This window comes from Barbus barbus, assembly GCF_936440315.1.
Source record: "Barbus barbus genome assembly, chromosome: 21".
NCBI classification, from domain to species: Eukaryota; Metazoa; Chordata; class Actinopteri; order Cypriniformes; family Cyprinidae; genus Barbus; species Barbus barbus.
In genome coordinates, this window is record NC_136749.1 from 15,550,642 (window position 1) to 15,574,199 (window position 23,558).

Below are 23,558 nucleotides of genomic sequence, written 5' to 3' on the forward strand. Positions count from 1 at the left end.
CAAACGTTTTTCTAAATTAACTTAATAAAAAATGAAACGAAATATAATAATTTTGCCATTACACACAAAAATGAACTATTTTAATAGCCGAAACAGTAGTATAAGCTGTTTTAGGAGAAGGGGGAAAAAATACAGGCTCGGGTCGGACTCGGGCCGGTAATTCTGATAAGCTGTTGGACGTGGGCCGGGCTAGGGCCTGAGCGTCTTGGGCCAGGGCCGGGCTAGGGCCTAAATTTGAGGCCCGTGCAGGGTTCTACACAGCGGGGCCAGTGCCGCATCCACACACTTCGTGAAAGTATGGGTTGAGAGTGCTAGGCCAAAGGGAAGAACTCAATATTGGTAAGCTTCGCCCCCGAAAGCAAACCTCAGGAACTTCCTGTGACTGGGAAGGATGGAGACATGGGAGTACGCGTCCTTTAGATCTATCGTGACAAACCAGTCCTCGGACCTGATTTGAGACACAACATGTTTGATTGTGAGCATCTTGAGCTTCAGTCGCATGACTGAGCGGATCAGCTGACGCAGATCTAAAATGGGATGCAACCCTCCATCCTTCTTGGGAACTATGAGGTACTGGCTGTAGAACCCGGACTCTCTTCCGCGAGGAGGGACCACCTCGATGGCCTCCTTCCTCAAGACAGTACTCTACTTCTCGTTCCATTACCAGAGCCTGCTCAGGGCCCACCAGAGTGGGATTCACCCCGTTGAATTGAGGTGGAGGAGAACCAAACTGGATTCTCTAGCCTCTAGCCTCTACAGTATGCAGGACCCATGGAGACACATTTGGCAGTAGTTTCCATGCAGCCAAATAGTCTACTAAGGGAACCAGTCACTCGAGACTGGCCTCTGGTGTACCCAGAGCGGCTAGCTCGGTGTCCTGGAACAGCACATCGGCAGGAGACGGCCGAACTAGCTGCTCTAGAGACCCCCGAAGGGGTGGCGAGCATCTCAGCTCCGCTACGTTTCTGGTCGGAAGAAACTGAGATGTGTGCTCACTGGAGATCGATGCGCCCTGGAACACCATACGTGGCAGGGTTGGCAGACCGATCTCCCGAGGGCACTGAGGAGAGACGGGCACCGTGTATCGCGGTGTACGCCGATCTTCCCCAGAGGGGCCTGCCCTCATGAGCCCTGGACCATAGCATCAGGACTGCCTCAGCTGAAGTCTCCTATTGAAACGACGGTCCTCAGACCCGCATCATTTATAGGAAGACTAGACTGATAGAACCAGAGCCTGCTCAGGCAGGACCCAATGAGACACGCTTAGCAGGGGCTCCCTCACCGCCTGGTGCCTAATAAGGGAAACCAGTCTCTCGAGACTGGCCTCTGGTGTGCTTAGAGCTGCTAGCTCGGTGCCCTGAAGCGGAAGACCGGCAGGGGACGGCCGCTCTAGCTGATCTAAAGACCCCTAAAGGGGCGGCGAGCCTCTCAGTTCTGCTACGTTTCCGGGCGGAAGTAACTGAGAGAAGCGCTTGCTGGAGACTGCTGCGCCCTGGAACACTGGCAGGGTTGGCAGACCGATCTCCTGAGGGCACTGAGGAGAGACGGGCACCGTGTAATGCGATGTACGCCGCTCTTGCCCAGAGGGGCCGGCCCTCAGAAGTCCTGGGTCATAGGCAGCAGGACATTTTAGCCAAAGACTATCCAGCGAGAATGACGATCCGCAGATCCGTCTTCTGCTAGAAACCTTTGGTCCGGGAGCGCAACTCTGACTCCAATATTATGGGGAGTACGAGAAGGGATGCTCCCTAAATGAGGAGCTGGAACACGGTTGGGGCTGCTCCGCCCAGCAGCCCCTGCTGATCACCTCAACCTCCTCAGAGGAAGAGAGGTAAAGCATCGTGCTCTCACTCGAGAAAAGTCCCAAGAGGCTCCTATACACACATATATGTATATGTATACATATATACACATCTAACTTCTCCTAGTTAGATGAAATACATCATTTAATTCCTCAAAATTAAATGCAGAAAGACAACCAGATGAGTGAACATGGTCTGATATGAAAAGGATTCATAATAAGAATGAGAATGACATAATGCACGCGTCGCCTCGGCAACGCGAGCTGCAACAGTGAGCTCTCATTCAAAGGGGGAAGAACCGCACCGCGGGCTTCCAGCCCCAAGTGAGAGTGCTAGTTCTGGGGAATGCAGGTGGAGATAGGCCGAACCCGTCTCCAACCCGTCCGCCAGATCCATGTTGTGATCCCCGCGATCTCACTCGCCGCCATGCCTCAGCAGTGGCGGACCGGAACCGCGAGATCTTACGGCGAGGAGAAGCACAATCAGCCCTTTATCTTTAGAGCTGACAGCGCGAATATAATGATGTCGTCATTCATATTATGCTTGTGCAAACACTGCAGCTTTACAAAGCTCATCGACATCCTTTACATCCACCTCCTCGGAGGAAGACAGACAGAGCGTCAAGCCCTCTCTCTGGGGGGAAGTAACCGGGGGGTGGGCTTCCGAACACAGAGAGCAGGCGCTGGATCTGATGGGAAAAGAAGATGATAGGGGCTCGCCCGTCTTCATTCCCTCCACCAGATCCATGTGTGATTCCCACGAGCGCAGCCGCCACTCCACCTTTTTTTCTTTTTCTTCGGCAAAAGCGGGACCGGCACTGTGAGGAACGCTAGTGAAAGCTCACTTCTCAAAGAGAGCCTTCCGAGAGCAAGCAGACGCAGTGACAAACGCTCACAAAGCGGGCAGCTGACTCCCTCGAGAGCTGACTATGCGTGCTCTGCTCTCAAGCAGACCACACACGGACTGTGTGTATCCCCAGCAGTGACATAACGTTTGCAGGGAGGAACATACAGCCTGTAATGCGATCTGCTCTCGCCCAAGTGCTTGCACACACTGTGGAGCTTATTTCAAGTGATTGTGCTTGGGGACAAACAACACTAAATAAGACTCACAACACAGATCGACAGACACACACACACACACACACAGAGTAGCAGTTGCTGAATGACAAAAAGCTGATGCCGGCTCCGCCGAACGTGCTTTTATGCTCCCTGGTCAATTACGTCACCCGCCCGTGACGTCTCGCCCTTCCATTGGACAGATTACACATGTGATTCAGAGCGCGGTCAAGCTGGAGAAATTCCCCTAGCGTTTTCGACGCAGCTCGTGTTCCTGAACTATGAAAGCTGTAGGTCTACTTTGGCTGAGGACAAGGACAAAGACGGGATTTGTAATTTTTAAGAAAAAAATATCTGAGAACCTAATGAATGACATTTTCCTTTACAGAACAACTCACAGAAATCAACAATCAGTCAGTTTTAGAAATGTTTTGGATGAAATACTTTATCTGTCCTTGACTTCTTACAATGAATAAAATGTACGTTTCTGGTAGAATGTCCATTTATTAACCGATATGGGTGTCATGTTATAATATTTGTCATGTCATGTCATATGGGTGTCATGTCATAATATTTGTTAGCGTCTATTTGCACTAAGAGTAAATAGCAATAGATGCTATAGCGATATATAGCGATAGATGCAATTTACACTCAGTGCAAATAGCAATGGATTCTATTTACACTGTGTTAAAATAGCAAGATTTTCTGCTATTTATACTATTTATTGCAAATAGTGGCAATTATCTGCACGTCAGTATTGTAGTACATTATAAAACTGTACACAATAACTACGTATTGAGTTTAAATTATAGTTTTAATTTAAATTATTAAATGGATGCCACATTATTGGAACAATAAAGCCTTCCCTACACCTACCCTAACCGATACTTTTATTTTCAACTTTTTGATTATTTCCTTCATTTAAAAAAAAATAAATGCCTGATGTGATATGAGATTTGAAAAGGGAGAAAAAAAGTTTGGCAAAAGGCGGGCTCGAACGCATCAAAAAGCATGCCTTACCATCTACACCACTGAAGCTGATGCTAAACTAGCTAGTGTTGACTAACCCAATCACATGTTAGTGGGCGGAATCACACGTTAGTATAAATAGCCTTTGCCAACAAGGCGGGCTACTTGCACATTTTTTTTTAATACGACTGACTTTATATATAATGTGAATTTAACATTGAAAGTTAATGTGAATTAAAACATTGCAAGTAATAGGCTACTAATCATAACACTTTCATTGTAGAGAAACAGAGCAAAGAACACTGAGAGTCTAGTTCAAGCACTCTCAAAAACACCCATTAAAATCACTGAAGCTGTTTACACTATGAAATTAATATCTTACAGATCTTATGATTAGCACTGGAGCTCCTCAAGGCTGTGTTCTCTCCCCACTGCTCTTCTCCCTCTACACCAACGACTGCACATCTAAAGACCTATCTGTCAAGCTCCTGAAGTTTGCAGACGACACCACACTGATCGGCCTTATTCAGGACGGTGACGAGTCTGCTTACAGACAGGAGGTTAAGGAGCTGGCTGTCTGGTGCAGTCTTAACAACCTGGAGCTCAACACACTCAAAACAGTGGAGATGATCGTGGACTTCAGGAGAAACCCCCCTGCACTCCCCCCACTAACCATCATGAGCCCCTTTCGCACCGCTTTAGTTCCAGAACTAAAAGTACAGTACTAAAGTACTGGGCCGATTTTGCGCAAACTATTTCACAGTACCATTTAAAGGGTTGCATTTGCACCGACAGTGGGTACTCGGAAGTGACGTAAGCCGGTCGACAGCGACGTCATTTGTATGCTGTGTTCAACAACGTAAACAAAGAACAACGACGTTAACAGGAGGATGGAGGACGCTGTGATTGGAGCTGTGTTTTTGTTGTGTTTCACAATAACAGACATGGAATGTTAACACGGCGTTTTAAATCATGGTGGGTGAGGGCGTTTTCGTACGCGAAGTTCATATGGAACTGTTTTAGACCCTACTCTGAATTTAGTTCCTCCAAACGCAGTTCCGGGAACTAAAACAGTTCCTAGTTCCCTACAGAGCTCTGAGCACCAGAACGGCCAGGCACATGAACAGTTTCTTCCCCCAGGCAATCCATCTCATGAACACTTGATAATTGTGGAACACACAACACTACACTAATACACTTATTTATCTAACACACATACTTAGTTTACATTTTGAATTTGCACATAATACCTGTACATACAAAACTGTCTATTGTATTGCACCTGTACATACCACTGTCAATTTGTATAGTGTTACTCCCTATTTACTTGTTCTACTTTTATTCTTTTATTATCTGTGTTTTTTGTTCTGTCAGTCATCCTGTTGCACTGCGGAAGCTTCTGTCACGAAAACAAATTCCTCGTATGTGTAAACATACCAGCTCATTCTGATTCTGATTTTCTTCCTCATAATGAGTTCCCCATTAAGTACAGTCTTAACAACAGAGGTGTTCCGAAAATCAAAAAGAGTTTTTTACAGGGATGCTAGAAGAACTTTTTTTTTTTTTGCTTCCACCTTCACTGACAGGTTCCTACATGATGTATTTTTATTGGCATCTTTTGAAAATGTTCTAAAGAAGGTTTCATTGTCCAATCAAAGCATGCAGATTTATAAGCTTATTTCTACGAAGAGGAGTTTAATAAAATCAGATTTTTTAAAGTCGACATTTATGTGATGAAAGTCGACGTCGACTAGTCGCTGATGATGTCATTAATGGAAAAATAAGACACAGCACTGCCCACATGGATATTGCTCACATAATAGCTCATTTTGTCAGTTCTTTTGTCTTTGGCTCACCCTCGGGAGAAATCGCGTGCTTTGTGTGCTGGGTAAATACGCTGCATTTATTTGGGTAACGTTTACTGTTGCGCCCTCTATAGGACCGGTGACTAGTCGACCTTAAAGGAGAGGGTGCTCGCTGCAGAGCCAAACGGGAGGAGCTGGAGCTCTATAGCTCCCCCTCGCTGGAGGTAATGAGTGGAGAGCAGTGTTGGGGGTAACACATTACAAGTAACGTGAGTTACGTAATCAGATTACTTTTTTTCAAGTAGCTAGTAAAGTAACGGATTACTTTTTAATTTACAAGAAAATATCCGTTATTTTTTCAATAATGTAATTTACTGAAAAAAAAAGCCCATTTACTGACTGACAAGTCTCCTGTCCCCATGTTGGGAGAAATTGGAAGGGTGAACTTCCTCTGTTGTGTGCACTGTGTGAACATGATGTTAGTGTAGTTCTAGACTAAATGTGAATGTGCATTAATTCATCTCACTTGCAAAAAAACAGATTTAGTATTCATCAAAATTAATCAAACTCAGAATATGTCGCAAACCTGCAATAATTAAATATGTTAAATAACACAAATGTATCTAATCCCATTTTAATAACCAATGTCTTTGATGCTGACCTTTGAAGATCCAGTTCAACCATACTAATAAGCAAAAATGACTTTAGATAAACTAACAATTCTGCTTCAGTTTTTATATTGCTGAAGAGTTTTGAATCTCTTGCGTTTTACTGTACAGACGTTAATTTACTTTTCCTTCAGCCTGAGGTTTATTCATTACACTTTTTGATGTGAAAGGGCTTTTACATTTGCTATAAATAGTACTTCTTATATTAAAAACAAATAATCAAGCCCTGCTCATATTTAAAAAGTAACGGGAAAGTAACGCAAAAGTAATGTAATGCATTACTTTCCATAAAAAGTAACTAAGTAACGTAATTAGTTACTTTTTAAGGAGCAACGCAATATTGTAATGCATTTATTTTGAAAGTAACTTTCCCCAACACTGGTGGAGATAGACACCTAACCACACCCTCCCTAACCCTACCCCTTATCCTATCGCTAAACATAACTCCATCCATTAGTTCACACAGAGGTGGAGCTGGACATTCAGGGAGGGGGAGCTGGAGGCCATTTGGCTTTTCAGTGAGCAGGAGCATCCGCTGATTGCGCGTGCACCTTCCCAAACAGATGAAGCTTTTATACTTGTCGCATTCGCCGTTGTACTATTCCTTGAAATGACAGGGGGCGACAAGGATTAATTGACCTCTAAAACCATCAGGAGTCACCGGTAAGAAGTCATATGCTGGTACAAGACTTCTCCCATGATGAATGAGTTGATGAACTAATAATTTCTTTATGTACAAACTGATTAAAATAATCTTAAACTTTTGGGCTTATTTCGCATCAAACACAAGACAACTTTAACCCTTTAAGCTTAAAGGGTTAGTTCACCCAAAAATGAAAATTCTGCGTTACCCTCACACCATTTTGGAGTGTATTCACTTAGCGTAAACAGTGTATGCTGTTCTGTGTCAGCTGCACCACGACGATACGTTGTTTTCCTTTAGATCAAAGTGTAAACAACGTAAATGAATGAATGCATTAAAATATCTTAATTTGTATTCCAAATCTGAACAGAGAATGACATTAGGGTGAGTAAAGGCTGATTTATACTTGACGCATCCGCAAGTTTTTTTATTTTTATTTTTTTTATTAATGCTCAAAAATAAAACACATAGAATAATACAACCATCAACATAAAAATGATAAACAATAATAACAAAAAGTAGAAACAGATAAAGAACAGGAAAAGGGGGGGGGGGGGGTGTTTAATACATTACAAACTGAAAAAATAAAATTGAGGTATTGCTCAAATTCTTTTATAAAAACAAAAAAAGAGAGGTCTAGAGTTTGAATATTTGCATCTGCGAATGTGAAATTTTGCAAAAAGCAAAATCAGATTCACTACATAAAACTGTTTTCTTTTAGATTGTTCATACTCAACAAAACCCAACACTACATCTTTCCAGAACAGAATACATTAATTATAAATATTACTCCTAATGAAACTTAAAACATCTTGCCAAAATTTCTTTGTAAATGGACAGCTCCAAATGAGATGAACAACAGCTTCAACAGAGTCATCACAAAAAGAGCAACTGGAGGAAATATTACTTTTGAATTTTTCAGTGTAATGCTTTGCAGGATATAACTTATGGATTATTTTGTAGGAAATCTCCTTTACTTTGTTAGTTAGTAGAAAAGTATGAGGAAGCATCCACACTTTTTCCAGCAGATGTTACCCACAGCATTATTCCAATATGCAGTCACAGCTGGCAGAGTAATACAATTCTGCTGAAATAATGAACAAACTGTCCTATTATTATTTTTGCATGGAGAGGCAAAACATAATTTACCAATAAAAGTATCAACCAAATCAGGAGAAACTGGTGACAAAGAATGGGTACCTCTCAGTAAAGTAATAACACCTGATGGGATAGACCCCATAACTATGGAAAATTATTTTGGAGAGACAGGAAATTGAAGGTGATCTAAAAATTCTTTATATGAAAATAACAACCCTTGAGAGTTCATTAACTGACTGATCAACAGTATGTTTTTATCAAACCAACTCTTAAAAAATATGGATTTATTCTTGTATAAAGCATTACAGTTATTCCAAATAAAAAATCTGTGGGGTGAAAAGTTGTGCTTGAATATTAGCGACGAAGCCAAGAGAGTCTCCCTATGAAGAGCAGATAATGTAGCTGGTAGTTAATCAATTTTGTAGTTCTTTTACCTAATTTTGGGTCCAGAGGAACAGACTGAGAGACATAAGCCTTGAGAGGCGTTCTGCTTTTGTGAGAAGTACCCTACCTTTCTCCGTTTTATCAATAAGGGGGTGGTAATTAAGATTACATCTTTCTTTCTGATACTTAGTAATTAACAAACCTAGATACCAATTTTTTTCCCTTCACTGGGATGTTATGGACAGAGGATTCATTACAGTCTTTCATGGCAAAAAAGTTAACACTTTTGAATATTTAAGCATAAACCTGAAGCTTTAGAAAATGAATCAATAACATTTATTGCAAATGAAATCTGATGTTCATCTTTAAGAAAAAGAATCTGAGCTGCAAGAAGAGAAAGGTAAGGGGAAATAGGGCAGCCCTGCCGAATGCCCCTCGATAATTCAAAACGACAAGTTGTTCCATTTTTTACAATAACTGAACTACTACCATCCATATATAAGGTTTTAATGGCACTACAAAAAAAAAAAAAATCCAAATCCAAACTTTGAGACACTGAAAAATAAAATTATGTTCCAACGTGTCGAACGCTTTATAGAAATCCAAAAATAGAAGAAAGTAATCATCACTATCAAATTGGAGTAATCAACAATATCAAAAACTAAACGTATATTATTTGAGATATGTCTATTGTTGAGAAAACCAGACTGTCTCTCATCTATTATAGAATTTAAAACATTTTTTAATTCTTTTAGACAATATAAGAGCCAGGATTTTATAATCGTTATTTAATAAACTTATTGGGTGCCAATTTTGAATCAAAAGTAAATCTTTTTTTTTTGGTTTGGGTATGAGGTTTATTATTCCTTGAGATAAACTAGGAGGAAGTTCATGGTTTTTTGATACTCTCAATGAAGATATTTAAAAGTAAAGGGGCAAGAATATCTGATAATTGTTTATAGAATTCTGCTGCAATGCCATCATTGCCAGGTGATTTGTTACATTTAAGATGTTTGATAGCATCAACTACTTCTTCTAAGTAGAGATGCACCGATGTATCGGCCAACAATCGGTATTGGTCGATAAAAGCAATTTATTTCACTATTGGCCATCAGCCGATTGTTCAAAATCAGCAGATGATCAGGGTGTCACGGTCCTGCTGGTGTGCCCTGATTGGCCACCAGATGTCACTGTGTGTTTGTTTGAGCACATGGCTTGTTGTTTGTGGTTTGTGCCATGTGCTCTCTAAATGTGCCCTCAGTCTAATGTCTGACCCCGCCCTCCTTGTTATCTCAATGCATCTTTTTTTCGATTTGTGGAATTCAGCATGCTTTGTTTCAAAAACTATTGTCATTATTCTGCTTCCATAGATATAAAAATAAATCTCTTTTTTTTTCGCAATTGGTTTGATAAAAATATACTTTTAGTCGTCAACTTTTAGATGATCGGGGTGCCCTTTTTACTTATGAATAATTTATGCAAGCATTCTTTTCCAGTCACCCCGAGAGAATATGCCGTTGTTTTTGGTGCAATTCCTGATTGTATTATACCTTTAGTCAAGTCTGGCCAAAAAGGTTGTTTAGACTCTCTTCTTTTTGACAATTTATTTGTTGACCAAAGACTTCTCAATACCATGTCAAAAAAAGACATTCGTTCAATTATTAATAGATCTCAGATTTATTTACCTGCTCGTGTGAGTTTTTGGAATAACATATTTAGTGATATAGAATGGGAAGAGTTTTGGCTTCTTCTACAAATATTCTTCTTATCTAATAAAGTTGTTGAAGACTCTATCAAAATGATCCATAATTGCTATCCAGTAAACTACAAACTTGATAAATTTAACAATAGTATTTCCCCCAATTGTTCCTTTTGCCTTCAGTCTGAAGAAACGATCAATCATTTGTTTTGAGATTGTGCTTATTGTAAAGTGTTTTAGGTTGACTTTTCCAATTTTGTTAAAAAATATTTATATCCAAATTTCCGTATAACCCCCAAAATTGTGTTTTTTGGTTACTCTTTGAATTTAGACCCTTTTATTACTAATCTATTGCTATTTCTTGCTAAATTTTACATTCATAAATGTAAACTTTCAAAGAAAACTTCTTATTTTTTTATTTTCAGGAAAGATTTTGATGTTTATATAAATTCGTTAAGAAACTCTAATAATTCTATTGCATGTACAACTCTTTCATGGTGTAAGTCTTATAAGCTAACATAGTATGCTTTATTGTTTGTAACCTTCATTGTCTTTTGTTCTTTCTTTGTTTTTTTATTTGTTGTTCTGTTATTGCACAAAAAAAAAAAAAAGAAGAAGAAGAAAAAAAGATGTCCGGTTCTTGAACGTATGGTTCTTTTGAACCGAGTTCCGGTTTTAGGATACAGCAAAAATCGGAAGTTAATGATAAATATAATTTTCTACCTAGTAGATTGTGTTTTATTAACGTCTAAACGTACCCCTTACAATAATGCAAAAAATAGTAGGCTAATTATTGTTGTACAGTGTGAGAAAAATTATTCTGATGTGCGCATGGCCAGGAGGTTTCGAGACGCACAGCCGAAGTAGCACGTCCGACTCAAAAAGAACCCAATGAGCAGGTTAAAACAACTGTCGAAGTTTGCCGAGGAATTACGAAGGATTCTGATGAGTGAGTTGACGATTCTGTGCAATACTAGTGTGAACGCTTATTATGATTACTGCTATAAATTAACATTTTTTAACATTTGCAAAAGGACATATCCACAATTGTGCATCAATGACTGTAATATGTGCTGTAGGTGCAAAACATTTAGGAATCTTATCCAAATTGTTGGCTAGTCTGACTTAAAGGATACGCAAATAAAACTGTGACCACAAACACCATTAAATTAAGTGACCGAAAGGCAATAATCAGCAATATGTCCGTTCTCACAATTTTTTTATTTTATTTTAATATTTAAAAATGCTTTATTTGACTTTATTTGAATGTTATTGATTCAACATGGCACTTAGTTGTTGGAGAAGAGAAGCGTAGTGACATCATTGTTTGATGGCGTCAGGAACCGATGAATCGTCTTTTTGAACCAGTTCAATGAACCGAACTGTCTAAAAGAACCGGTTCGCGGAAATGAATCGGACTTTGCATAACTACCAAATGCCTTGCACAATGCCTTGGAAAAAACAGTTAATCCTTAAAAAAATATACATAAACCCAGATAGCAAATAAAACGTGCATCGAACAAGCTTGTGTCCTATTCTATGTCCTAAACTCTGGAAACATTGGTGTCTCATATTTTAGAGCAGGCAATGCAATTTGGGAAAGAAATCAATTAAATCTGTGTGTGAAAATATTCAGATGTAACCCTCTTTGTAATTGTTAGCATTTTTATAGGTGATGCAAAAACAAAGAGCCAAAGCCAAACTCATAAAGCACATACATGCATTTTCACAGCATGATAACGTTCAATGTTTTATTTGCAAACAAAATACAAAGGATATATATACTTATTATGTACCTTAAATATTTTTAAGTAGCCTTAATAATCTCTAACAATACTACTCTCTCAGTTAAGACCATCAACAGTGATTAAAACTGTAGAATAAAAGGGGAATATACCAGTTTTCAGTATTTAGTTACCACTTGCAGTATGCTTTAAAAAGATGGGTTTAAGTGTACCATCAAGTGAACTAAATACTTTTTTTTAATACAGAGAAAGTTTAATACAGAGAAATTATGTTAAAAGCGTATTTTAGTTCATATTCACTGTGTCTCAAAATAGCATAGTTGTGTTACACTTAGATGTTCTTAAGATGATCTAAGAAGTACTAAAGAATAATTTTTATATTAAGTACAAAAGTAGTGCATGAAAATAGAGCATTTTGCCTGGGTCTGCTCCACGGTCTCGTCCATTGATTCATTATCCAGGCTCACTTCCAGTTCACGGGCCTTCCACTCCACCACCCTCCTGGATATTTTTTCAAATGTATTTATTGTTTAGAGCCAGTGTCTTGTTAACGGCGTTGGGAGCAGGTCATTGTTTATTGTCAAATCAAGTTCAATCAAGCAAAATCAAACAAGTTTATATTTTGTTTCATGTCTTGAATTAAGTTTGTATGTTTATGTTTTTGGATCATTACCACACTGCGACTGGGTTCTACCTTCATTCCTTGTCAGTTTTCAGTTGGAATTAAATTTTTGTTACTGTTTTGTACATGTTGTCCCATGTTAATTCAAGTGCATTTTGTTTTATTGACCACAATAGAGAGGATAATTGTTGAGGGAGGAACTTTTGTTTTGTGGTACCTTTGAAAAAGGGCAAGGGCTTGAGCCCACAACTTGGATACAGGCTTGCTAAGGTTACTTCTCCAATATAAAACACAACATGTATACATAAGTGATTTCCTCTATTACTTGTAATCAGAAGCTGTTTTGTCAATAGAATTCCAGTTCTACCATCAGTCACTAGATGTCACCAAAATGTTACAATAATGCCTCAGCTATATTGATTTTTTTTAAAACATTTTTTATTGAACTTTTAAAGACAGCCAAACACCATTACAGATATTTACATTTGGTAAGTATTGGATTTAGAGCTAAGATTAACATGTTGATTGCTTTATCGCAGATATGTGAATATAGAGATATGTCAATATGTGTAAAGAGTTGAATTAAAATGCACGTGGTATCAAGCTAATTGTACCATATACCAGAAGGCTGAAGGATGATGTATTGCTTTGACATTGAATTCTTGTGTATTCAGACACTGGATGGTCGTTACTAGTGGTTCTCATGTTTGATTCACCAGAAAAGGAAACAAACTACCAGGAGGATCAGAGAAGAAACAGTATTGGCACTGGAATTGCAAAATATGTCCAGGCACTCACTAAAAGAGGACAGAGATACAGATGTGGCAATTAATATTATTCATACAAAACTATCTGACTACACAGTGGCCAAATATGGATTTCACTGCATATATTTTGATATTATGATTTATATAGTATATGCTTTATGATTTTACACAATTTGGAATGCAATAAGCAACTGTTTCATTTTACTAAAAGAACAATTATAAACCATACTTGTTTTTGACACAATTAAGTTTGTTTGCTTTTAGTAAAAAATATATGTTTATAGTTTTAACACATATCTGTTAAATTTGTGAATATAATGTACTGTGAAATATGCCTTGCAACACTCTTTAGTCATGATGACTATATACACATTATAGCACAGCTTCCAAACCTTACTGCTTATTTTCTACCCACATTAAAAAATCTGACCGTATGAAATTGTGGCTTACCCCTCAGTGGGTTGTGGTGTAGTTGTTGTTGTGATTGCCTGGGGTGTGGGAAGAGCTCTGGGGGAAAGTAATGTTATGTTTATTTCATTATTTCACCAGATGCTAAATTAATGTGTCCAGTTACAAGCAACAAAAACAAGTGTTTTAGTCAATAATTAGTTAGAATGATAAAGTATCTTCTATGCATGGAACAATTTCTTAAGAATAGCCTTTTTAAAACTGGATAAAGTTTTTTTTTCTTAAAAGTACATAAAGTAACCTATAGCATATTCTCTTATTTCTTAAACACGGTGTTTAATTTTTCAGTAGTTCTACCTTTTAAAAACACTTTTCCTGTGTTTTAAATAAGGGTACAACAGAGCTTAAATAGATATTCACCTTGTAGCACATGATCCCTGCTGGGCAGTCGAATGAGAAGTAACGTTGAAATCCTTGACTGTCACTTTTGGGCAGGGTAGAAATTCAGATTGAAGTAGCCCTGAGATATCTATGACAACATATTCAGGTTTAGTAAACAACATTTAGCTAAATCATAGCCACCCATTTTGAATTCTTGCTATTAAAACCGTTAACACAGAACACATTCTTGAATTGCAAAAGAAATGGAAAATATTGGAGGTCTCAAAGACCTTTTAGAACTTTTCTCAAGTTGACACAGTCTGGCATTCATTTGTGAGATGGAGAAATGGCAGTAAGTCGCAGCAGTCAGAGACTAGCACATGTTTGCATTAAAAAAAATATTATATGTGAATGGTCCTAAATCTGTCCATTTTGCACTTAAAACAGAGTTTCTCTAAAGGTACTTCACAAAACCTACCTTGCATGGTGAAGAGTAATATGATGTCACCACCCTTGATAAACTCTCTACTAGTGAGATCTTCTTTCCTTATGTAGTATGAATAAATCCAAGTACCCACAAACACAGACTCTTTGCCAATGATGACTTGATTTCCAACTTTTCGAGGATTGTCCCAGTAATAACTGACATCTATTACAACACAATATAGCTTTTTAAAAGACTGTTAAAAAAAGCAACAGATAATAACTCTGGTTTTCAGCTAAGTAAAAAAAATCTGAAAAATAATAATATTGCATTAAAGGTCTCACTGGAAGAAGCCCAAGTAGGATCAGTTGTGATGCTTTGCTCAGAGGACATTCTTTTCTGTATGTGTGGATTCTGGTCAAGCATCTGGAAGGTTATTTGTCTCCACGGACAAGGCCACTGCAACTGCTCATCATATACACCGGATACCAGACGAACATATATATAAAGGTAATCCTGATACACCCCTAAAGCAGCCTGAAAGCGATAACCATCACTGGAGTAATACAACGGACTGTACATCCAAGTGCCAGACTCATTGTTGCTCAAAACCTTCTCAAAGGCTCTTATCTGCCATGTGTGGGGACACTCAGTCTCTGAAATATTGATATCATCTAGTGAAAATCCTCCACTGGAGTTTCCAGCTCCTTTACGGGCTTCAAATACAACTTGGAAGGTTTTATTTGCATTCAGTGGCACATGATGCAGCTTCCAGTAATTACCAGGAGATCCTGCAAGAAATAAACTGTCAGTAACATAGATCATTTGAGGAACATCTTGAAATATAGGTCTACATGTGTTATTGTTATTATTTAAATATGCACAATATTTGATCCGGGACAGAGACCTGTGATCTGATCCATAAGTCTGAGAATTCCTCTGCTGTCTGCTTCGTTCTGATATTCTCGGATCCAGATGTTGAGCTGGTCAGACTCATGACTATTGTGATAGTAGTAGAACTGCAGGCACTGGACTTTGCAGTCTCTTTTAGGGGTCATTGTCTTGCTCTCCATTCTGGCTGTGTCCCCCTCGTTTCTGCCCTCAGTGCTGAAGTGCATGAAGAAAGACGTCCCTGCAGACATTAAAACAAGTGCATCGAGGTGAAACTGGATGGTACAGTGACTGCAACTGTGGTCGGAAGTGAGTTTTTTTTTTTTTTTCTGGGAAATAAAAATATAGTTTATCTTGAATCTTAAAATCTTTTTCTATGGAAAAGCACACACTGTCAAAGAAGAAACTTCACATTCGCAGATTGACTGTAACAGAAATCACCATTTTTTTCTTTGCCCAAGTATGTGTGGTCAGTCACACTGAAGCCACTCACTGTCTTCACTCTCTGCCAGCCAGAATCAGCTTCAGAACAGACGCTCATCTGACACAGAGACTCATCATCAAAACTACAGTGATCAAGGAAAGAGATGGACGAATCTGTAATGCAAACAGACATAATAGTTGTTTGAGGTAAAATAAATACACTATAATTTTCCTAACACGTTTTCCCTGGTCTCCCTTATACAGCAAACTTTCGTACTAAAAATCGAACAAAAACCAATAGCAATATTTTAATCTTATATATAGTTCAGATAAAAAAACAATAAAAACCATAAAAAGCCACAAATGAAAATAATGTGGAAAATACTCACTGCATTTGTAGAGTTTATTGAGTTCAATCACATCATATTCACTAATGTCCAGTCGTTGACCAATCACATCCTGGAATTCAGGACGCTTGGTAATGATTGTGGATCCATTACCGTTGCTGAAGGCATTTTTATCATAATGCATCACAGAGTAGTAGTCATATGGGGTGTCTTGGGTGGTGGTCAAGTTCTCGCTGTATTTATGGAAATTGTATTCATAACCTGAAAATAAAGACTAATGGAATTATTGATGTGGTTGTTCATAAGGTATGGCTTAACTAAGCGCTGATTAGTTAAATGGGCACTACAATCAAAATTTAAATAAATTTCAGTATCAAAGGACTTTTTTCCTAAAAGACAATTAAAGTTAAAAATTATAATAGTAAAAAACAGGGCAACCTGTAGTGATATTTGCATAGTTAATGGTCACATAATCATCTCTGTCATATCTTGACTGCTCATGCCAAAATCCCAGTGCATGGAGAAACTCATGCTCAACAATGGCTTTTGTTCCACAGCCATTTCCAATGGAAAGAATCTGAGCTCCAGTAAATGCACGACCGACATATGACCAACACCTGCAAAATAAGTGCGAGAGCACATTTATACAGTTACATTGATGTATAATGTTAACAACACTAGAATTTTGGAAAAAAAAATGTAACCCAATGCTGTCAAATAACACAAATAGAAGATTTATGCACAGAAGTGACCAAACAATGTTAAATGTTAATGTCTTCTTTTCTTTTATATTTTTTTTGTCTGTCCATTATTGTCTGTCCATTATTGTATATTTGGCAAAATCCTTTAGAAGAACTAATTAAGTGTGCCCAGACTTTCGACCATGAGTTTATTCATTTAAATGTTGTACACTATACATTCAGTACAGCATAGTTAAGGTTATATAGTGTAAATGTGACCCTGGGCCATAAAACCAGTCATAAGGGTCATTTTTTGAAGTCATTTTTTCTGAATAAATAAGCTTTCCGTTGATGTATGGTTTGTTAGGATAGAACAATATTTGTCTGAGATACAACTATTTGAAAATCTGGAATCTGAGGGTGCAAAAAAAAACAACAACAACAAAGTTTTGAGAAAATCTCCTTTAAAGTTGTCCAAATTACGTTCTTAGCAATGCATATTACTAATCAAAAATTAAGTTTCAATACATTTATGGTAGGAAATTTACAAAACATCTTCATAGAACATAATCTTTATTTTTGGCATAAAAGAAAAATCTAAAATTTTGATCCATACAATGTATTGTTGGCTATTGCTACAAATATATCCATGCGACTTATGTCTGGTTTTGTGATCCAGGGTCACATATTACTATGTATTACTAATATTGTTGATTACTAACTGGAACAATACTGTACCCGTCACGACTCTCCACAGAGATATAAGAAATGTCTTCTGCTGTTCTGGGCTTAAAGTCAATACATGATTTCAGTCTGAACTGCTCAAAGGCTCTCAAAATGATTCCTTTATAGTTCAAACCTATAACCGCAATCAAAAACAATAATATAAAACAATGAAAAGTTCATTAAACTGTTAAACTGTGAGTGAGAAATCTGAGTTTTCTTACTGAGATTCACACTCAGCTGATAGGAGATGGAAATATTCCACCGGTACTGATTCCCAAGAATGGCGCTCCTTTGCTTGGGCTTTAAAGCAGATTGTTTTAATTATCCTGGGAGAACTAAATCTACTGAATTATCCAGTACTGTATTTATACAATAAACAACAAACAGAACTCACCATCATGATGTCTCCTTCTCTGAGATTTAAACCTAATATCACAAGACTGTTCAGTTCAGAGTACATATGCTTGAATAAAAATAATGATTTCTAAACAAAAATAGATACACGTTGCCTTATTGCTTATATTCAGAGGTGTAAAATACTTGAGTAATTTTACTTGATTACTGTACTTAAGTATTATTTTGGGGGATTTGTATTTTATTCAAGTACAATTTAAACTGACTACTTGTACTTTTACTTGATTACATTTCTGAAGAAAAAACAGTACTTTTTACTCCTTGCAATTTTATTTCATCTTAAAATGTACATTACATCTTACGCACATTAAATATTTTAAACGGAAGCTCAAACATGCATGCCTGATGTGAGAACCAGTGATCATTGTTTTCATGCATCAAACACACATATTTCTACTTCACTCACGACTTTCATCAAAATGTTTATTCATTATTTGTTCTGTTTTGATAGAGCCATTAGCTGTGTAATATATTAGCTGAATGCACAAGATTGAGTGCAAATAAAATCAGTGATGAGAAATTTAAATACAATTAATATTATTGTGGAAATATTTATTTAATTAATAAAAAAAAAAAAATGTTTTAAATAAACATTGTTAAATCAACTGTAATTCATGTTTAGTGATGTTCTCACCAGGTAGTGAAAATGTGAAAATCTGGAAACTGAAGGTGGAAAAAAATCTAAATATTGAGAAAATCGCCTTTAAGTTTTGATATATTTACGCTAAGAAATTTACAAAATGTCTTCATGGATCATGATCTTTACTTAATATCCTAATGATTTTTGGCATAAAAGAAAAATGGATAATTTTGACCCATACAATGTATTTTTGGCTATTGCTACAAATATACTCCAGCGACTTAAGACTGGTTTTGTGGCCCAGGTTCACATATGTCATTATATGACACATATTATATATTTAAAGAAAAATGAATGCTCATTAATTAATCTAATTAGTCACGAATAATTATCAATATTTGCTGAGAAAAAATTCTTAAAGCCCCAAATAAACAATTAAAAGATTAATTATCCTTTCAGACAGTGACGTTGAATAGACAACACACACAAAAGTGGTCGCTCAAAACGTTAATGTTGTATGTTTTAATTCTATGACTCTCTTCATTAATTCAACACATTCTTGTATTCTGTCTGGAATATGTTTCTAGCCTCTGCATCACATCTTGCTCTTCAAAGGGATAGTTCACCCAAAAATGAAAATTCTCTCATCATTTACTGACCCTCATGTCATCCCAGATGTTTATGACTTTTTTTCTTCACAAGCAAATATTTTTAGTCCAGATAACGCAAGGGGACAGAACCCCTTCGAAACCCACTCAAAGTGAACACGATGGTCAAGTTCAAAATATTATTATTTGTATCCTTCTTACATATGCCCAGGGGTGCATTAAGATAACCAGAGGCCCCTGGGCTACAGCATTATGATAAGCCCCCCTACCCTAGAAAACCTTTTTAAGCTTCCTGACAATTATTTATGTATAATTATTTTTTTTCTTTTTATTATGCCAGTCAACATTCACAATACTATTCTGCATAAGTGAGAATATAAATATGCAATTTCAGTCTTTTGCCAGAAGGTGGCGCTTGTGGAACACTAGAATTATAGCCGTTGCATAAAGTAAACATTACGTTATAATAGGCATTAGGTAATATGAAAAGAAAATGCCTCCAAAACTTTTCTGGCCGAAATGTGAATTTACAGGTATGATTTAAACACCACCCAGAGAGCAACATATTTTTGGCCCTTGAACTTGCACTTTAGGACGTTACAGAAAGTTGTCTGGTCCAGTTCCTTTCACACGGCAGTGTTGTGTTTCTTGTTAATCAACACGTTAACATAAGCCACACTCGTGCCGGGCTTCTTTACTAGTAGCGCATGCACTCCAATTATGGTAGAACTCGTGGAACCTTCCAACTAAACAAACTGTGCGGGGGGAACCTAAACTTAACCATACTACAACCAGGGCGTCGCTGAAAATGAGCGCGAGTTTGTTTAGAGAATGCTGTTGTCACTGCTGCAAACTCCCATATATACAAATAATTATTCAAAAAATATAATTTCCCTGCAGCCCGTTGAAGCCCACGCGTTAATGCGCCACTATGCCTATCGTTTCACTTAAGAAGACACTGATTCATTAACAGGGGTTGCATGCATTACTGTCATATTCATAGTTTTTGAAGTGTCATTTTTGGATGTCCCTTACATGTGATTTCCCCCCCCCCTTAAACTATAGTTTGAGTTCATCTGATAAATGAAAGTCATATGGGATGGCATGAGGGTGGAAAGGATGGAGTTTCCTTTTATTCACTTTCCATGTATTTTTTTCCCCTGTGTTCTGCTGTGCTGCATTTATTTTAATTGTTGTTGTTGCAATATATATATACTGTACTGTGTTTGACCTGTGCCATTGCAATTTGTTTCGTTTTCTCAATTTAACCAAACTCCCGAATGTCTGTCAGAAAATAAAGTAGCCTACTTCTACTTTTTTAATACTTGGGTACAATTTAAAGTTGTACTTTTTACTTTTACTCAAGTATGGTTTTGGCCAGCTAGACCTAGTAATTTTAATTGAGTAAAATGTTCACTGAGTATCTGTAATTTCACTTGAGTAAACTTTTTGAGTACTTTTTACACCTCTGCTTATATTACCATATTTGAGTTCTTCAGATAAAATATTGGGTTTACCTTTGTTTATATCTGGAATATCCTTCCATTCCCCTGTAGTGCCAATAAAGACATTTGTAATTAAGAAGGTGAAATAAGAAAATAGAACTGAGTGCTAGTCAAAAACATAATCTTAGTAAAACACCCAGAAAGCAAAATTATAAAAGAACATCACATCTTCTGGCAGTGACCAAACAGGATCTGCACACTGGAAACATATTAACTTTACAACAAATCAATATCTATGACTGTGCTGTACTTACCAATTATATCTGGAGGGGGCTGAGAACACAAGATAAAAAAACAAAACAATAATCAGACATAAAAAAACACAAAAACAGATTTGAAGATCAACAATTGTATACCACCCTTACAATGTACTATAACAAACTCTGTCAATAGTCACACTTACCGTAGGTGATGCCAGACAAAGAGCCAATGCCGAGCTCAGCAGAAGAAAAGCACTTAAATGCATTTTCTCTGGAAATGATCGCATTTGATGACTGACGGTTATGACTTGCATACAATTTGTAAGCAACATGCGATGGATACACTAAGACAATTTTTAAGTGTTTAATAATTTTAAAATAATATCCCAGTTACATTTATAACAGGCCATCAAAATATGTGATTTAAAACTCTAGAATAAAAGGGGGATACATACCAGTTTTCAATAATCAGTGGCTGAAGTTACAACATAAAACAGCTTGATCACCCAGCTTGGCAAGTAAATACCAAGTGAGATTCTGTTCAAGTTTGTCAGGTCATTTAAATACGCAGGTAGTAGTTTTTTATTTCCTTATACTGAGTTCAGAAAAAATAAGACAGACTCACACACATGCACATGCACACGCACACGCACACACACACACACACACACACACACAAACACACACATGCACATGCACACACACACGCACACACAAATGTTCATACTCAGGGAACACACCTAGTCTAAGGTTAATATTTAACATTTTATTAATATTTTGATTAGCAAAATCAACCCATATTTACCAAACCAAGTTTTTACCAAACCCCATTCCACTACCAGTGCCTCATGTTTCTGGGTTGTGTTTTTGATTTGAAAGACATGCTCTGTGAATGACCCCCCAGGCTGTATGAGTAAAGTCGTGACGTATTGTCACACAACTGCTCTGGATGAGTTGCTTTATTTTTAACTTTAGTTGGTCATGATAATAATTAATAATGATAATATTTTTTATTATTAGAATAGGCTTGTATAAAATTTAGCTTCTGTCAACTATATATATGATACTGTTGTTTACCAAAAACACTTTACAAAGATTAATTGCAAAATACACGGCACATTAAAAATGCAACACTGAGTGCTGAATGCCCATCAAACCTTTGCAATGAAAACATTGTTATTATGTTTATATGGTAATCTGCAGGCAGTGCAAAAAGACAACCTTCAAAGTGTTTATCAGTGAGTCTTCAGCATGAACCGCCATTTATCCAGTCAGATAACATCAAAGATGGTCATTCTCTTCTGAACAAAAAAGAATAAGAACATATTTGAGAACTTATTAATATTTCAAGAATTGCACTTCATAGGAACATTCATATGAACTTCTTGGATCGAAAATCACTATGAGTCTAGTTATAGACTCACATGATGTATGTATGTGTCCTTTGACTTCTTCAGGAGTTATTTTCTAATCATGACCAATGATATTCTAATAGTACATAAATTACTTTATTACAGTCTTTAAGTAAAAAGTAGAAAAATCTTATATCCATCAGTATCGACTTGTGTTAACATGTTCTTCTGTAATCTGGAAAATCCTGTTCATTATATATTTCAAGCTTAAGAACATTTTTACATTGCTTCCTGATGTGAACCAGCATCTCGTCGTCATTTCTCACAGGTTCTTAAAGAACAAAAGGCAGAAATAAACAGAAACAAAACACTTAAAATCTCTGAATATTTTAGAAGAAAGAAAGAATACTGCAACTGTCATCAACACAAAGTTATCAATGTACAGATGAACTATTGTCAGCAATCCTTTACTGTCTTTAAATCTGGAATGGTTTTAATGTGTGGGTCTGAACCCACATTATCATTAAGATAAGTACCTGAGTACTTATCTTAATGATCTATGAAGTCACAAGGTTTCAGTTCAGAACTGAAGAAACTTTGCTGGTTCATTGATTTAGTTTTGAAAACATTTAAGGTATGCATTCTTGTGACAGTAATCTGTTGGTGTGGTTGGAAAAATACCTAATGATTGCTTAGTCATTTTTCCACAGTGCATCTCAAATGTGTAAAAATTAAAAATTTCAGTATAAAATCAGTTCTCACTTTCTAAGCCAGTGGTTCTCAATTTTTTTTACTCCAAGGGTCTCCACACGTCACTGTTTGTATGGAGGCCTGTTCTAATAATTTCTAAGGATTTTACAACATAAATTTTTTACTCATAATTTCTACCCATCACTCATATATTAGAGTTTTCCAAGATCTTGAAATATTTGGTTCTTCAAAGGCAAAAGACAAAAACAAACAAACAAACAAATGCACGCACACACACACACACACACACACACACACACACACACACACACACACACACACACACACAACAAACAAATCTTTTTAAATATTTATCTTATCTTAAATAATTTCAGATAACATTGAGGCCCCCTTGAGGGCCCCAGACCCCTGATTGAGAACCAATGCTCTAGCATTTGTACTAACTTCGCTTTTCTAGATATCAGTGCATACATATGTCAGTCATTACAATAGTTTCAATATGATGTATTCATCATTGATAAATGAAACCAAATGTGTGCACAGAGTCATGGATAGGTGGTAAAATTCTATATACTCTACATGAAAATATGCAAAAATGTTTTATAAAAATAGGTAATCTAAGGACTTAGATGCATAATTACATGAACA

The 23,558-nt window shown here is 37.1% G+C and overlaps 1 protein-coding gene across 2 annotated transcripts; it reads right to left on the reverse strand.

Moving 5' to 3' along the window:
* Window positions 1-12,921: 12,921 nt before the first annotated feature.
* Window positions 12,922-21,490, reverse strand: LOC306887057 (meprin A subunit beta-like). 2 transcript variants are annotated; one of them, XM_079444528.1, is made up of 16 exons: window positions 21,303-21,490; window positions 21,051-21,118; window positions 20,902-20,920; window positions 20,660-20,692; window positions 17,935-17,966; window positions 17,762-17,840; window positions 17,553-17,673; window positions 16,573-16,751; window positions 16,177-16,395; window positions 15,806-15,961; window positions 15,381-15,605; window positions 14,818-15,264; window positions 14,528-14,698; window positions 14,089-14,197; window positions 13,711-13,767; window positions 12,922-13,290 (listed from the first exon to the last, which is right to left on the reverse strand). In XM_079444528.1, the coding sequence occupies exons 2-16, from the start codon at window positions 21,111-21,113 to the stop codon at window positions 13,206-13,208; spliced, it is 1,995 nt and encodes a 664-aa protein (XP_079300654.1). In that variant the 5' UTR covers window positions 21,114-21,118; window positions 21,303-21,490; the 3' UTR covers window positions 12,922-13,205. The 2 variants fall into 2 exon arrangements, with proteins under 2 accessions (XP_079300654.1, XP_079300655.1); XM_079444529.1 differs by having other exon boundaries at window positions 21,051-21,191; window positions 21,303-21,378.
* Window positions 21,491-23,558: the final 2,068 nt, after the last annotated feature.